General features: G+C 35.1%; 1 protein-coding gene across 4 annotated transcripts in view; it reads left to right on the plus strand.

Moving 5' to 3' along the window:
* Positions 1-17615, plus strand: part of CSMD3 (CUB and Sushi multiple domains 3) — a 585000-nt gene that overhangs the window by 216014 nt on the left and 351371 nt on the right. For 2 of the 4 annotated variants that reach the window (XM_058018891.1, XM_058018902.1), the window contains exon 7: positions 17221-17526. The exons of the other annotated variants lie outside the window; for them this stretch is intronic. In XM_058018891.1, the coding sequence (XP_057874874.1) occupies positions 17221-17526 (306 nt within the window). The remainder of the gene's footprint in view (positions 1-17220; positions 17527-17615) is intronic. 4 annotated transcript variants of the gene reach the window in all.

Consider the following 17615-nt stretch of genomic DNA (forward strand, 5'->3'; position numbering starts at 1 on the left):
ACAGTTACAGCACACAGAATGACATTGACTTTGTTCTAATCAAGTTGTAGAAGAGAAAAAATGTTACATTTTGTTGACCATTTCCAAATTTAAAGAACTTACTAGCAGAGTTCCTCCAATGTTAGATTTTAATAACACCACTATTGAGAGTTAGTTCTGATACTGTGTACGAACCCAGAGAGATCTAATTTTAATTAATTTTTTTTTTTTTTACTTCAAGTAACATCATATTTCCTTTAAAAAAGTCAATGGAACTAACATTAAGTATTAAGATATGGTAGTAATTTACTTCTGGAATGAGCATTAAATGATGCAGTAACGAGTTGTCCTTTCCATTTTTAATGATTTAATGGATGCATCTTCTTAATTCATATTTACCATAAAGAAAAAACTCTGATATTTTAGAAGCATTCAAAATATAATATCTTTCTGTTTCATTTGCTGCTCTGCATGCATACTCTTCTTTATTGTTTAAAAAAGAGTAAATGATAATACTTTATGTACTACTGACTGTAATTCAACTCCTCTGCAAAAGAAAATAAAAAAGTACTGAATTACTCTTTATTTCCATTTAGGTAATGCTTAGAAAGCATTTTTTTATTTGGGTAACATTGGTAGAAAGCTCAGGAATTTAGAAATTGAAATTAATTACAAGATTTCAAACAAATAGAAAAAACTAGGAAAATGAAATATTGAAACTATGAAATCCATTGGTAAAATGAAGAATTCTGGTTTCTGGAAGGGAAAAGAATTATTTAAACCTCAGTGTGGCTTTAATGATCCTATTTATATAGATAGACAAATATAGATATGCACATATATATACACCTCTGTAAATATATTAAAAATATTTTAAATGTATAAAAGCGTATATAATATATTTACATTTTAACCTATATTAATGTGTAGCTGTATAAATTTTTCCTTATATATGCATAATACACCTATTAAAATATTTCATATGTGTATTCATAAGGAAGTCCACTAAAATTCAAAGAAAATTAACTGGGAAAATAAATTTTCTATGGCACTTGAAAATTTCTATTAATTGTAGATAAACTTTATAAGACCTTCAAAATTCTTCATATTGATTAGGTCAAGACATTAATACATTAACCTAGATATTTGTATGTTTCTTAGCCATCAAAGAGCGTAATGTATTGCACTGACAATCTGTTCATGTCAGGATGATAAAAAAGTGAAAGAAAAACCTGGAATAAAACACTTGTTTACATTCAGAATATTTAGTGGTGAGATTAAATGCTGGAACATTTTGTTTCCTCTTGGAAAATTTTTGACATGCAAATGTTCTCATAATATGCTTGGGCTTTTTATTAAATTATTTATATTTTTCAGCTGTGAAAATTATTATTATGATTAATAATTGAATGCAAGAATCCATTCAAGTTAGTTTATTAATAGTTTTCACCATTATAAGTTTATTCTACATTAAAGAAAATAAAGCTGATATGATCTAACTCTAGAAATTAGATTTTAAATGCTAAAATTAATAGTGCCACTGGTATCCGATGCATTGGATTTATTTCTGCTGGAAGATTTACTCCCATTTCCTTCTCTTCCTCTCCCTCACAGCATTTAATTTTTTTTATTTAGTTCTAGAAGATAATTTTACATTTTTGAGGGATGATTTTCTACCCTTAGGGGACACAAACACCAGGAAAGAAATAATTTTGATAAGAAAACAACAGGAAGATGAAGAGAACTAGATAATGAAGTAACTGAATATGAGTTTTTATGTGTACCATCACACTCAAATTTTCCCATTTACCTTCAAATTAAATGACATATTATTCAGAAATATATTTTCTTTCTTCTCTCTTTCTTCTCTTAATCTGGGTATTGTATGTTATTTAGTTACTGAGAGCACCTGTATTTGTGAGAGAAGGCATATCCTCATGTCCGTGAGGTTATAAAGGTGGAGTAATTATGTAGTTTTAATTTTAATTTTAAATTAATAACTTGGCTAGGTTTATATATGTGAAATATAGCTGTTGTGTTTTTAAATGTTTCTCCCTGGTCTATTATTTGTAAAAATATTAATATGGAAATGACGTGTACAAGATATTAATCCAGAAGTTATTTCTTAGTGTTAAATGAGATACTGTGGTTTTTACTCATTCCCAGTATAGATCAAGTGAGGACATTTGATATTACACTTCAGAATTAAGTCTAAGATTATCTAATTTGAGAAGTAAAAGTACTTTTTGCAAAGTACTCCCAGTAAATAAGGAGTCAAGTCTATTTAATGGAAAGTTAATCTTTTAATGAATGTTATTTCAAGTAAGAAATGAAATTTTCTGAACTACCTTTCTACTTCCCAGTTACACTTTCTCCACTTCAGTTCTAGTCAATGAATCTCTTTATACTCTAAAACATTGGCAGCTTTATTTGTGTACTGCATCAGTAGCAGTATGAGAAAGCTGAAGGAATTAATTTTTTTTCCCGTTCACAAGCACCAGGAAATTTTTCAACATACATCTCTGTTCAACAAAGTGTTTTCACTTAAATGCAGCTGAGGCAATAAAACTTGTGTAGTAATGAATATTATTCTATGGAATTTGTTAATGTACAAAATCACTAACTAGTACCAAAGAGATTCTCAGTTATATAATTTCTTAGATTTTTATTATGTGAAATTTCAGTACCGTTCATATTTAAAAGAAAAGTAAAAGTCCTCTGTCTGAAAAATGTCAGAGAAAACTAGAATAGCAGTCTGAATACTAAAGTGTTTCTAGCACTGATGTTTGTTGTATTATATGTTTCTTTCTAATGCACTTGTTTAGTTTTATAGATGCCAAAATGTATATTGTTTTTGGTCTGGATCCCAGGTCAGTATGAACATTGCTAATACCTTTTCAGAAAATTAATTTTATGAGTATGTAGAAGAAAGACAGAGAGCCAAGTAAAGTGGTTAGAGTGGAGAGTGAGGGATTTTGAAAGAAAGATTTAGGTGACATGATGGGTAGTAATGAGGAGATTGAACCTGAAGGGATTATGTTGAATAATTATGACTTCTTATATGATACATACTCTGGTTGAAATCTAGTCTGTGCTAGCTGGATTGAACAGTCAGCCAGGATAAATCTCTTTTCCTGAGGCTGAATTCTCTCAGCTTTTCTTCATAGGAGAGGTTCCTCATCTATCAAATTATGTTCATGGCTCTCCTCTGGACCTTCTGTAACAGGTCTATGTTCTTCCTGTGCTGAGGGCCCACATCTGGATGCAGCACTCCAGATGGGATCTCACAAGGGCGGAGTAGAGTGGCAGAATCCCTTCCCCAGCCCTGCTGTCCATGCTGCTTTTGATGCAGCCCTGGATACCATTGGCCTTCAGGGCTGTGAGTGCACATTGCTGGGTCATGTCCAGCTTCTCATCCTCCAGCACCGCTGGCTCCTTAACAGGGCTGCTCTTGATCCAGTCATCTCCCAGGCTGTATTGATCCCTGGGCTTGCCCTGAGCCAGGTACAGCACCTTGTGCTTGGCATTGTTCAATTTAATGAGGTTCTTATAGGCCGTTTCTCAGACTTGTCCAGGTCTCTATGAATGGCTTCCCATCCCTGTGACATGTCAACCACAGCACTTGGCTCCTTGTCGTTTTCAAACTGGCTGACGGTGCACTCAATGCCTCAGTATATATCATTGATGAAGACACTAAATAGTACTGATTCCCATATGGGCCCCCAAGGGAAACCACTTTTCTATCATGCCTGTCAGAACATTAAACTGTCCAGAACATTACCCTCTGGACACAACTGTCCAAGCAATTTGTCATCCATTGAACAGTTCACCCATAGAATCCATTTCTCTTCACTTTAGACAGAAGGATGTTGTAGGGGACCATGTCCAAGGCTTTGCAGAAGTCCAAATGGATGACATATATGGCCCTTTGCTGGATGATGTGGTTGGTCCATCATAGAAGGCCAGTGGTTGATTAGAGAGGACTTGCTCTTGGTGAAGCTGTGCTGCTGTTCTGAATCACCTCCCTGTCCTTCATGTGCCTCAGCACAGCTTCTAGGAGGATTCTGGTTCATAGTTTTCCCAGGCACAGAGGTGATGCTGACAAGTTGATCATTGCAAAGATCCTCCTTTCTACCCTTTTAAACAAAGGTAAAATGTTTCGTCATATGGAACTTTGCCTGGCTGCCATGAATTTTCAAGTATCATGGACAGTGGCTCAGCAACTATATCGGCAAATTCCCTCAGGACTCTGGGGTGCAGTTCATCAGCTCCCATGGATTTAGGTCTGTTCAGGTGGTCATGAACCTGAATTTCTCTGGCAGTGACTTTGGTCTTCCAGTCCCTGTCTTGAAGCCCATCCACTTGAGAGGTGTGGGAAGAGGATTTGCCAATGAAGATTGAGGCAAAAAAAAGTTATACTGAGAGCATGCCCTAGTCCTCAGGTCCATACTTAGAATACTTAAAAAAGCACACCCTAGTACTTTTTGACCTAAACACTAGGAAAAGAGTAGAGGACAGAGCAGAAAACATGCTGCTGTATAAATCAAACTTCACCTTGACTCCAGTTGTTGCTCTGGCCTCTTTGCATTTCCAAAGAATATAGCAAAGCTGAAGAAAGTTCAGAGAAAGCAAAGATATCAAACATAAGGGTAAGTTTTTGATTGAAAATTCATCTATGTAGGACCCTGCAGCTTGGAAAAGGAATATATCTATGAAAGGAGGGGAGATAAACAGACCATAAAGTTATGAATCACTGGGATATTGGAAATATTTATTAGATCTCTTTTGGATGTCAGAATTGAGGCACATGCTTCATAGTGACTTACACAAATAATTAAGTTGCCAATGGAATAGGGCACCAGGTTTTTTGAGCCCTAATCCAGGGTAGATAGAAGCTAGGTAACACTTATCATTCCATTTTTGACAAAGCTGGCAGAATTGCTTGGATAATGCTGGTTTAGTTTGTAGTACTGCCTTGGTACACTATGATATATGAAAATATTTGTGAAGAGAATTCTTAACTTGAAAGGCATACATTCAAATTAAATCAGGCTGACTCAAATTCAAAAGGGAAGAAGTCTATTGACTTTATGAAAATAAAACAAACTGCTGCTTCTTCTATTTTTCTTCACCTGAGTACTTTTCCTTTTCTTCTCAGTTAATATTAAACCTGGAATTAAAAGTCATACCTTTTAATTCCTAACAAATATGTCTAGTGCATTAATGTAATGGGCAGATAGCATACACAGCTGTTTAATTTGAGATATAAGAAGAAAGTATTCTTCATTTGTATGCAGCATTGTGTTGGGTAGTTTGGCTTTTCGTAAAAGATATATAAGGTTTACATGTTTAAATAACATTTTTCGCTAGAAAGTTCTTAAACCCAAAATTTAAACAAATTGGTGATAAAAATATTAGAGTTTTGAAAGAAATTTCAATTATAGTAATCAGACCTTCTGTTTGTTGAGAACATTTGAGCACACTCTTTTGACACAGAGCAAACCAGCCAGTAATACTTACACCAAGAATCATTCAAATTCCCAATGACCCTAGTGGGAAATTATGAATATTAACCAATCTTAAAGAAATTGACAGAATCATAGAATGAATATAATAGAATAATGGAATCATAGGATGGTTTGAGTTTGAAGGGATCTTTTTGTTCCAAACCCCTGACACGGGCAGAGACACCTTTCAGTTGACCAGGTTGCTCAGTCCCATCCAGTCTGGCCTTGTGATGTTGGAAGGGACCACAGTGGAGTCATCTGGCCCAACTCCCTGCACAAACAGGATCCTTCTAGAGCACATTGCAGAGGATTGTGTTCAGAGGGTTCTTAAATATAATATATTTATCCTTATACTGCTTGTGCAGGCTATCACAGTCATTTTTGAGTGTGTAGTTAATATTTAAGTATCCCATGGTCCTTATACAGAAGCAAAATGTCTCTTTTTGTACTCAGATTTGTACTCACTTTTTCTAGAACGAATGTGATAAGGTGTGGGTTTTTTTTGTTTTGGTTTTGGTTTTGTTTGGTTTTTTTTTTTTTGTTTCTTTGTTGTTGGGGTTAGTTACTTATTATTTCCTGGGGAACAAAGTTATTGCTGAAAACTCTCATTGATTGACTTCTATCCAGCAACGTTTTCTTACATGTGAAGAAGTTGGTTTGGAACTGTGTGGAACCTCTCAGAAATTCTTGCCTCTGTAGAGGTGATCACATCATTTAATTTAGGTAAAATAAATATCAAGCAATGATTGTAAAACTGCTGGCAGTTCTGAAAGGGGCCAAATTCTAAGATGCCTTTCAACTCCAACCATTCTGATGAAGTCTGAAATGTTCAGATATGGTGAGCAATCAGCCATCTCAAAATTTGACATTTTTATGTTCTATCAGTTAAGTGTAAGACGTATCCAAAAACTGCTGCACCTTCTGAAAAATCACAGAATCACAGCATTGTTAGGGTTGGAAGGGACCTCTGGAGATTATCCAGTCCAACCCTTCTGCCAAAGCTGGGTCACTTACAGCAGGTTACACAGGTGCACGTCCAGGTGACTTTTGAGTGTCTCCAGAGAGGGAGACTCACAATCTCCTTGGGCAGCCTGTCCCAGTGCTCTTCCACCCTCAACATAAAATTCTTCCTCAGGTTGATGTGAAACTTCTTGTGGTCAAGTTTATGGCCATCGGTCCTTGTGACATCACTGGGCACCACCAAGCAGAATCTGGCAACATGTTCTTGACACCTGCCTTTGAGATATTTACATGTATTGATGAGATTCCCTCTCATCTTCCTGCTTCTGCAGTCTCTCCTTATAAGAGGAATGCTCCAGGCCCCTCATAGTCTATTTTGCCCTCCACTGCACCCTCTCCAGTTGGTCCTTGTCTTTCTTGTACTGAGGAGCCCAAATGTGGACACAGCAGTCCACATGTAGCTGCACTAGGGATGGGGGGAGGATCACCTCTCTCGATCTGCTGATCACACTCTTCCTGTTGAATGGCAGCACAGCCTGCAGGTGTATCATTCACCTCCCCCAGTTTCATATCATCAGCAAAATTGCACATTCAATCCCTTCATCCAGGCCATTGAAAAACAAGTTGAAGAAGACTGGACCCAGTATTGATCCCTGGGATTCATCACTGAGTACAGGCTTCCAAGTAGATTCTGCTCTGCTGATCACGACTCTTTGAGCTCTGGCATTCAGCCTGTTCTTGATCCATCTGACTGCCCATTCATCTAACACACATCTCCTGAATTTACCCTCTAGGATGTTATGTAAGATAGTGTCAAATTACCATGTTTTTAGATTTGCCAATATATTTTTTCCTGTAGAAGTTATCTTTGTGAGCATTTCTCTGTGCAACATAAAAGTGAGGATAGATACTCGCAGTATCCAAGCTTTTATGGATATTAGGAACAATTTTGGCTATTGAACAAGAACACTATAATTTTTATCATTGTATTGTGATGCAAAATTGCCAGAAATGCTCACTAAGGCAATGGATATGTAATTTTTCTTAAAATTATTTTGAAATTTTAGTGCGTAAGCATTTACCTTAAGACATCTTGAAATTGTTGTCTAATGGATCGCTGGGGTCCTCTCACAGGAAGATTTTGTTTTGCACTGGATGCCACTTCTTGAATTAAAAGTTCACTTACTGCCCACTTGATGCTGACAGCACAATGTTCTGCAGGAATAGCTTTATTTCTGTAAACTCTTAGTGGATTTTGAGACAGTTTTTATACTCAAAAAACCTTTTGCCTTGCCAGGGAATTGTTTTCATCTCACTTAGGACCTGACCTTTCTTTAAAAGTATTATTTTTTAGTCTATCCTGACTTTTTAGATAAAACCAAAACATAAAAGACAGTACAGTTTCATTTATAAATTCAACTTTGCTTTACTTTATAATTAACATTTATTCTGCTTAGAGATTAACTTTATTTATTCAGAGTGAGAAATAAGGGAAAAATAACACTTCTTGTAACATGTAATGTATCGCTTTGTTCCTAGGCATTGTATTTTTCACAGTGAATAAGAGGCCCACAGGCCCACAGTTCCCTGAAGGCTGGCGAGCTCAGGGATCAGGGTTCAGGCCAGCAGTGCAGGGCTTTTCAGCCAGTGCTGGCCTTCAGCCAGGGAGTAGAGCAGGCTTTGTGCACATCTGGAGGCGGAACAAACCCTGGGCATTGGACATCTCCATGGAAAAGAGGACAGGCCAAAGGCGGGCAGGGACATTAGCCCCATGGCTAGGTAGAGCAGGAATAGGGAAAAAGGGGGACAAGCACTTCTGTGGCATCACTGGGGCAGAGACCCATGGCTTCAGCCTGGAGTTCATTTTGGGGGTGGGGAGAGGCCCTGGGGAGGCTGGCCAGTCCTGTTTGGGCTGATCAGAGCCCTCAGAGTCCTGACAATCATTGGAGAGTACTTCAGTGGGGTAGGGCACATAGAAAAATGTTCACTATACAGAACTTAGATCAGAAGTTAGTTGGGTTGTAATGTACTTGTGTAGCATTATGTTAGCCAGAGAATCTTGTTGTAGCCAAAGGGAATATAATTTATTATTATTATAATTAATGTTATTGTGATCTGATAGTCTGAATTATCAAATATAGAAAAGCATCAAGGATAATAATACACTTACAAAAGTTAAGAACTGCCTTTCTACTTCCCCCTCTATTTCTTTTGTCTTGTTTTTATCCTTTTCTCTGTGCTTCTGGCTGGACATTATGACCAATTGAGAGCATCCAAGGACCCGTTAGGAGAAGTTTTACACTTCTGGACATGAAGAAGTGAACTTCTTCTTCAGTCTTGGAGTTGAATGATTCATTTTTTGTATATTTTCTTAACATAGTCTGCTTGTTTCTCATTGTTCTTTACTAAAATCTGAAAGTTGCACATTAGCCTCCCTCAGCCTGTTACTTGCCATGCAAGACCTATGTAATTTGTCAGATCATTACTGTGTGCAGTAGTATCAAAGCACAACACTTCTGAAATGCCACCAGCTCAAGAAATATTCACTTGATACCTATGAATTATCAAAACTAGTGAAAATAAGTTCAGGCCAAGGCAAGCCTATATGATGTCAACATAAATTCTATGGCCTTGTATTACTAATGGCAAAATTGTTCTTACTAGGCTGTAGTCTCTAAGTATTTTGTGTGACATAGGTAAGGTAAACAATGAAAAAAATATGCTGAAGTATTAAGATTTGTATTCAAGATACCTTTTCTGCAACCTTGTCTTTACCATTTGCCAAGTAAATGAACAAACTTTCTAAGAACTTTATATCATTTCTAACAAGTTCTAATCAATTTAGAAACATACAATAATTAAAATATATTAAATATATTATCTATTAAAATAATCTTCTCTGTAATGAAAGTTACTATATTGCATAATTTATTATTTTAAATTAGTTTAGCAATCTCTAGCAATAAGTTTAAGTCAAATAAATTCTTGATGCCTCATATGGGATTTAGAATAGAAAATCTTGGCATTAGCCTGCTTAGGGCAAATATTAGACACTGAAGAGCCATGGTACAAAGATTTTTGCTATTGAGAATAACTGAAAGAGATTATTACTGAGTTTAAGATTCATTATTTTCCCATGTATCTGAACTCCACTGAAAATATTAAAACTATGACAGAGTGTCAATCATATCAATATATATAATTTGAGCTTTAGCAAGTATTGTTCTATCTGAAACTGTATATTTGATTTATAACTACCACTCTACTTGCTTATGACAATGAACACCTATGTCTTGGCAAGAAAACCCAAGTGTCTGCTAAGGAATGGAGAAGCCTTCCTTGAAATGGAGAATGTAAACCCCCTCCCTCTGAATTACTATAATTTTATAATTTTATAATAGGAATAACAGTTCTTCATTAGGGAAAAATAAAATAACAATGCAGTAATACAAAATTGACAGAGTCAAATATGACCTGACACCCTGTCGGTCAGGGTGTTGGTAGCAGTTCCATTATATGGTGGCTGCAGTCCTCCTGGAGTGACAGATGTGGTTCTGTTGGAGCAGTGATCCTGTGGAAGGGTGTAGTTTTCCTCTGAAGGTCCAGTGGTGGTGTAGATGGGCCTGGTCTTCCTCTGGGAATCCAGTGGAAAAGAAAGCTGCTTTTCTGGCAATCCAGAGAAGGAAAAGGCTGCCTGTGGTGCTCCCAGTGTCAGATTTTATCCAGGTAGGAATCCTTGACTCCTCCCCCTGGGCAGAACATCTCACAATGGGATGACAATTTTATCAGTCAAGCAGTGAGACTCAGTGGCCCATTCACAGAGGATATTTGCCAGAGGGAAGATTGGTTGCGGAAGAGATAAAGAAAACTGCCCAATTAACAGAAGATAACTGCCCGCATCTAACAGATGGCAATAGAATATGCACTCCCATTTGCAATCTAAGGCAATGTATTGGCAACTAACATTAATATTAAAATGAATGTGAGAATTAAATTTGTTGAAAAGAAATGAAAGCACAATATCATGGCATATCCATGGTGACACAAGAAACAGAATTTGAAGTCAGAACCTTTAAATTTTAAATTTATCTTTTTGTTAAGTGGTTGCTATATGCATTTTAATGTATATAGTCTGTACAGTAATTATTCTTTCAGATTTGCTTATTTGATGTTATAATATCTTTGAAAAAGGGAAATAACATTCTTGCACTATGATTCATAGAGTCAAATTAGAAAGAAAATAAATATGTAACACAATATTCGTAGGGCTTTTTACTAGACAAATACAATAAAGCTACACTTTTTAAGGCCAATAGATGTGAGTGCTTTCTGTTCCCAGTATTATATTGCTCATTTCATAGATTCCTACAATATTATGGAGAGTCTTGAAGATTTTTAAAGTTGTATTGTTTGGGGGTTTTATTGTATGATTATGTTTGATTTTACAGATCTATGTTACATTGATATATATTTCTTTTGAAAAGAAAACTAAGTATGAAAATATGACAATTACTTTGTATTTTGAATAACTGCTTTCTCATTTATTAACATGCTTTTGTTTCAAGTTTTGGTTTTGTTTTTTTCTTTTTCTTAAAAGTAACAGGCTTTTTAAAAAGTACTTTCTCATTTTAAGTAAACCAACTGAAATAACATTATCCATATGTGGTCATTTTCAATTTTTTTTTTCTATTGAACAAACATATATTGCTGTAATAAATTCTATTATTTGGACAAATATATATGTTAAAAAAGTAGTAGCTTGGTCTATGTCCTGATTTTTGTAGAAAGGAAATGAATAATATTAGAGATATCTGGAATTTTGCCAGAATTTTCAGATTTCCAAATGTAATAATTTTGACAAAGTTAAGATGCAAAAAATTTACCATATTTTCAATATCTGCTTAAAAAATGTAAAGTGCTTTTAAATTCACTGAGGCATATGGAAGATCATCAAGACATGCATTTGTGTATACTGAAGTATGACATACCTCCTGCATCTCTGAAAATTTCTGGGTGATGCTTAATTGTCACTTTCAGAATGTTTGATATATGTCTTATTAGGGCAATTGATTAAATTTACATAAACAATCCAGAACAATAGAAAAAAGATATAACAATAAGGAGGTTGAGAAAAGGAAGCAGAAAAAAAAAGCAAGCTTAAAACACAATCATAAGAGAATGTAATAATGGAAAAAGGTAAATACTGGTACCAAAAGGAAATAAAAATGAAATTTTGATTCTAGTCCCACAAATGTGGACAACATCAAAACAACAGGAACCGAAAGGATTTTTTTAAACTTCTGGTTAGATAGCTTTGGAGTTTTTGCTATTTGTATAAGTCATTGTCTGTTTGAACTAAAGTCTAGAAATTTGTTTTGAAACCTATCTTTTTCAGTCATGTATTTCTTTGCAACCATGATTTTATTGTATTTCTGTAAAACCACAGTTTCATTTATTTTCTGAACAGCTGTGAAGTGAAAACAGATTTTGTCAGAAGAATATTTTATGGCAGCCATTAATACTGACTTTATGTTCTAAAATCCATGTTTATGTATATGTTTCCTTTATTTTCTATTACAATTTAATACTAAGAACAGGTAAAGATACTAGAAATTTACAAAGAATAAAATAAGTGATTGTTAAAAATAATATGTCTGGAATGATATATGTTAAAAGAGTCGAATAAGCTGCTATATCTACATAAACCTGAAAATTCCTTTAACAGATCCAGAATATATTCTTCTAATTAGGTTTCTAACTCTACTGGGAATTTTTTGTAAGCATCAGATATTTAATGACAGAGAACATCAAAGAGAACCGTTAATTAAGTTAGGAAAAAACCCCCATCTTCTTAATAGGATGCTAGGGTCACTCCAAAATTAGTTAAGTATAGGAAGGTTTTAAGTGAGGAAGCTAAATAAGCCTTGACTAAAAGTCCTTGAACGTTGGAAAGGATGAAGGTGGAATATAGTTATTACTCTTTTAAAAAATTCTGTTTATAATTGTAATGCTCTTTCTTCCTTTAATGAGGTATGAATTTATTTTTTGGTTTAAAACTGTTTACACTTTTTTCTCAAGTACCCATTGCAAAATAGTAGACTGGCCTCTTGCTAATAAGATATACAGGAAAACTCCCAGGCTGACCTCATGTCAGTTACCTCATTAACATCTTTCTGTAGTCTGAGTCCCATTTGGGGTCATCTACATTAAGGATCTTTAGCCTTATTTGGGAAGTCAGTGGCTGGATCATATGTGTCACAAGAACTAATAAAGTCCTGTAACTTTATACATCCTGAATAAATAATATAGTGAATATTCTTATTTGCTTTCACATTTTGAACTCAACATGGTTTTAGAATTAATCATAAAATTGAATTCTTATGAATTAGGATAGCTCTTGGATGGTATCCTTAGGTCTCTTTGGTCTTATGAAAAATTTGCATGTTTTTATCTGTTCTTCAACCACTGAAGTTAAAAAAAATTAAATTTAGAAAGTAGTCATAAATGGGCCAGACTTTCTACCTGGAGTCCAGTAACAAGTGGAACACTACAAGTGTCTGTTCTGATACAAGTTCTCTTCAATATGTTTATCAATGAGCTTCAGTCAATGACAGAGAGCAGTCTCATTGGCTGTGCAGATGACACCACAATGTCAGTCATTATAGTCAAGGACCAACAACCAATATAGCTGAGGACAGGGTTGCCACAGGGACACAGAGAAGCTGGAGGAATGAGCTAACAGGAATCCTGTGAAACTCAGCAGTGGTCAGTGTGAAGTCTTGCAGCTGGGTAGGAAGAGCCCCTGGCAGCAGGAGTGTCTGATAGCAAAGCACTCAGCTGAATAGACATGTGCGTTGTGGCAGACAGCAAACTGAGCATGACAGCAGCGTGCCCTGGGAAGAAAGAATGCCAACAGCATCCTGAGTTATGTGAATAAGAATGTGGTCAGTAGATTCAAAGGGAAAGATTTTTGGTTTTGTCTTAACTCTTCTGTGACCATAGCTGGAATAGTGCCTCAAGATTTGGGCTACATGACAGGGAAGACGAGTTTTTCACTGAACCAAGTTCAGTGGAGGGTCACCAAGATGGCTCGGGGCTGGAGTGCTTACCCTGTGAGGGAAGACTGAGAAACCTGAGATTTTTCAACCTGGAGAAGAGGAAAACTTTCCAAAGTCAGAGTCCTCTAAAAGGAAAAATAAAAATATCATTTTCAACAAGCATTTTCACTCTGTTAGATACCATTTTTTGGCCTTATTTTTGTTTCTGCTGAATGCTTCTCAGAGCGAGCAAAGGTATTTATTACCTCCCTGGATTATTCCCTTAGGCATTACTCATTAAAAGTTAGTCCACTAGATTAATTGGTAATTGAACTTCCACTCTAAGTTTATTTGGGGTAAATTTCCTTTGGTATCATGTTTACAACAGGAACCCTGTGTATACTTGTAGCATATTGCATATGCAAAGTGTGTGCATCTAGCACAGATTCATAATCTATTTTTGGAGCTTTGTTTCAGGCAAATGTCAAAGGCTCTTGCCTCTTGTCTTTACTAAAAATGATCCTGGAATCAAGAACAACTTCCACTCCTATATAAATAGAAAGGCTTATGGGTCTCCCATATGTTTGCATTATCCTAAGTTTTAACGGTTGCAACACTTTTGAGTGGTGTCTTGTTAAGACTAGTTTTCTAAACTGAATTTCTCTGTAGATCATCAGTTTGATCTTTTTTCACTTTTGCAGAGCTACAAGTTTTTAAGTGTAAACACTGCTTTGAATCTTTTCTTGTGCAAGCAGACTAATTCGACACATTAAAGGTCCTCTGTTTTACTGGCTTTGATCTGTTCTCCTTCCACAGAGACTTGCATAGAGAAATGCTGGTCCAGTCTAGTAGGTCTCAGAGTGTTTTGGTGTGGGTTAGTCAGGTTCTCTTTCTTTGTGAACCCATATCCTAAGCAGCCATTATACTTTCTTGACCCCATGTCCTTGCTGCTTCCTCATATGATTCATCCTGGCAGTTCCTCAAATTTCACATTTTCTCAGTGGCTGATTGTGAGTTCAAAGTGATGCTCTGCCTCTGAGTTGACTTCAGTTGACTGTTGAAGCTTTACCCAAAAAGCAGAGCTCAGTCTTCTTTTCTTCCTTTTTGTGACAGTTATCATTAAAAGTTTTTCTTCCCTTTTTTCTTTTTAATTTATTTTAACTAGAATATTAAAGTAAAATAATAAAGGAGTATTTCTTTATCCCATAGAAAAATGTAGTTTTTAAAATAATCTCCTTGACAAACTGAAATGTTAGATGTGATTGCAGAAGATTGAAGTGGAGAGTATATTAAAATGTCCTTGCAACAAATGTGATTCAGTTGGTCTAAGACTGTTTTTATAAAATAAATGCACCAAAATTCATACTTTTGCAGATTACTGTTTGTGGAAAACATTGATTGATCTACCCTGTGCAGTAGCTGATACTTACAAGATTGTTTATACATAACATTAATTTTCTCTCAAAATCTTCCATGTAAATCAAGCCATATTGTTTAACTTTACTGATAATCTGCATGAGTTCTTCAGTGTAAATGGAAGTGGAAGCCTAAAAACTTTCTGTTTGAAAATTGTCTCTGTATCAAAGCAGTACTTTCTAGTGTGTAAGCTTTGTAGCCTTAAGTAAGTTTAATTTTTCTTGTGATTTTCTTTTGAGATAAACTTTCTTTTAAGTTGTTCTCATTTAAAGTGCTGTGCCTATTTAAATAAATAGGCTAGATCATGCCATTTGATGGAGATTTTGAATATAGTTTTGCTTTGACCATGATATTGGAAGCAGGTGAATACCTGTTCTTGTACATTTGCATGCATGATAAAGATACATTCACATAGATTTTGTTTTAATAGCAGTGGTTATGTAACATACATTAAGTTTTCTTTGTTTTAAACAACATTTTTCTGTTCCACAATACCTCTTGGCCATGCATTTGTATTTTCTGTGTTTTAAACTTGGTACCAATCTGTCAAAATTTATTGTACACTGAATCGTAAGTAGTCCAGACTTTTGATATTGTGCATATTGTGACAATTTTATTCTTTTATTATGAAATAAAGAATAAAACATGTCTAGATTTATTTTAGTTACTTAAGCCACTGTAATTGTAGGACAGTAAATGTTTTTTGGTTTGGTCTCTGACAACCTGGAGTCTTAAATGGTGCTTCTAAGGTATTTTAGTTTTGCAGGGGAAACCACCACTATGATTTAGAGGTGCTATACTACAGAACAGTTGTTAAGACATTAAATATCAGATAGCAAAAATAATATGCACCCACATCAGCTTCATTTGTTGTGTTGATAAAGCTAACATATCCTCTTATCTTAGTATTTCAATAGTTTGATAAAATAAACCATTTTAGCCTAAAATTTCTGCAGTAAACAAAAGAGACTTTATTAGCAAGAGTGTTTCTAATATGAGTATCTCTTCCATTATTTTAGACAGAAAACTTGAGAATTCTATCAAGAGATCTGATATACCTTGTGGCTTAAATTTACTATATAATGCTTAATTTTCCTGGGAATCATATTTCCATTTTCTAGTGGACAGATTTTCCTAATAGTGTGAAAACTCTTGTTGCTTTCCATCTTGACATCACCCACTATTTTTAAAAGATAAGTCTCAAAGTATGAGAGGAGAGCACAGAACAAAAAAGAGAAATGTGGAATATTATTGTTTGAATGACTGTTCAAGCACCCCTAATTATTATGATGGAATAAAAAAGCCATGTTTTAAAGATATTAGTAAAACATAGTACAGTTCATGCTACATCAGCTTTGTTTATGCAATTTTTTATGGTGAATTTTGTTATTCATTGTTCAGTCATTTATTTGTTCCAGTCAAGATGGAGTTTCTACTGTGTTAAGATGTTCTAAATGCTCACAGGTGAGAGACTTGGCTTCCAAACATTTGCAACCAAATGTGGGGGATGGGGAAGGATGAAAATGTTAATAAAATATTGAAAAAATTGCTATGTATTTTAAATACTAGAGAAATTAAAAGTACTAACAATGTTTTCACAAGTAGGACATTTTTCTTAGCTTATCAAACATTTTGTGTGTGAAGATTTTTAGTAAAATAATTTAGATTATTACAGAAATCAGAGAGCAAAAAGAAAATTACATATGAAACCTTTTTACAATCTTAAATACAAATAACAATGCTGAAAAGTTTTTTTTAAATGGGTACCTCTTATTATTCCTCTACACTTGGCTTCGTGCCAAGTCTAAATTGGCTTTTAGAGCCCTGTCAAGCTTTGATGGAGAGAATCAGCATATCTAGCAGCCTTATTAGTAGCTGGATTAGTAGCTTATGGCAGCTTTTTCTGCTGCTTAGGTTACTACATAATGCTGCATTTCACTGCTCAATGGGATGGTTACCACTTTTCAAAGTGTGGGGCCCCTGTCAATAGTTTAGCTGTATATTTTGATCTAGCCATACTGGTTCAGGATTGAACATGCAGGGGTGGAAATTATGTGTTGTCATTATGACTGGTAAAAAAATTTAAGTTTTGAGGACATTTAAAACTTGACATGTATTATCACCATTATTACAAAATGTTCACTAGCATTGAACAATGCTCTGATTGCTTCAAATTTTTAAATAAAGCCTATTGACTTTCCTCTTTTCATGTCAGTTGTCTTTACTATGTTAAACAGAGGGAAATTTAATCTTTTAGACTTATCAAGAAAACACAATTCAAAAGAAAAAGTTAGCATCCAGTACTACTGTGTGTCCCACAGGTTCTACTTTCATCAAAGCTGCCTCCACTGGTGAGTTAGAGGAGCATATTGCAGCCACTACTGGTGCCATTACTGTTGCTAGCACATCTGCTGATGTTGCTGTATCCAGTGCAGTGACCACCTGTAGACAATCTGCCGAAGAACAACGAGTACAAGCTATGAAAATAAGAAAATCAGTTCTGGAGTTGGCCACTTACACGGAAACACTCTCTCTTCATCAAGCAAATTTACAAAGCACAAGACGACGACCAAGAAATGCTGAGCAGATAGAAAGAACTAAAGAACTTGCAGTTGTTACTCATAGAGGTATTGGATATTATTTTACTTGTGCCCATGTAGTTATGAAAGAATATTTTGTATTAATTAAAAATGAAAGTTCAGGTATCCATTTAAGA

This window comes from Melospiza georgiana, chromosome 1 (genome assembly GCF_028018845.1).
Source record: "Melospiza georgiana isolate bMelGeo1 chromosome 1, bMelGeo1.pri, whole genome shotgun sequence".
In the NCBI taxonomy this organism is placed as follows: domain Eukaryota; kingdom Metazoa; phylum Chordata; class Aves; order Passeriformes; family Passerellidae; genus Melospiza; species Melospiza georgiana.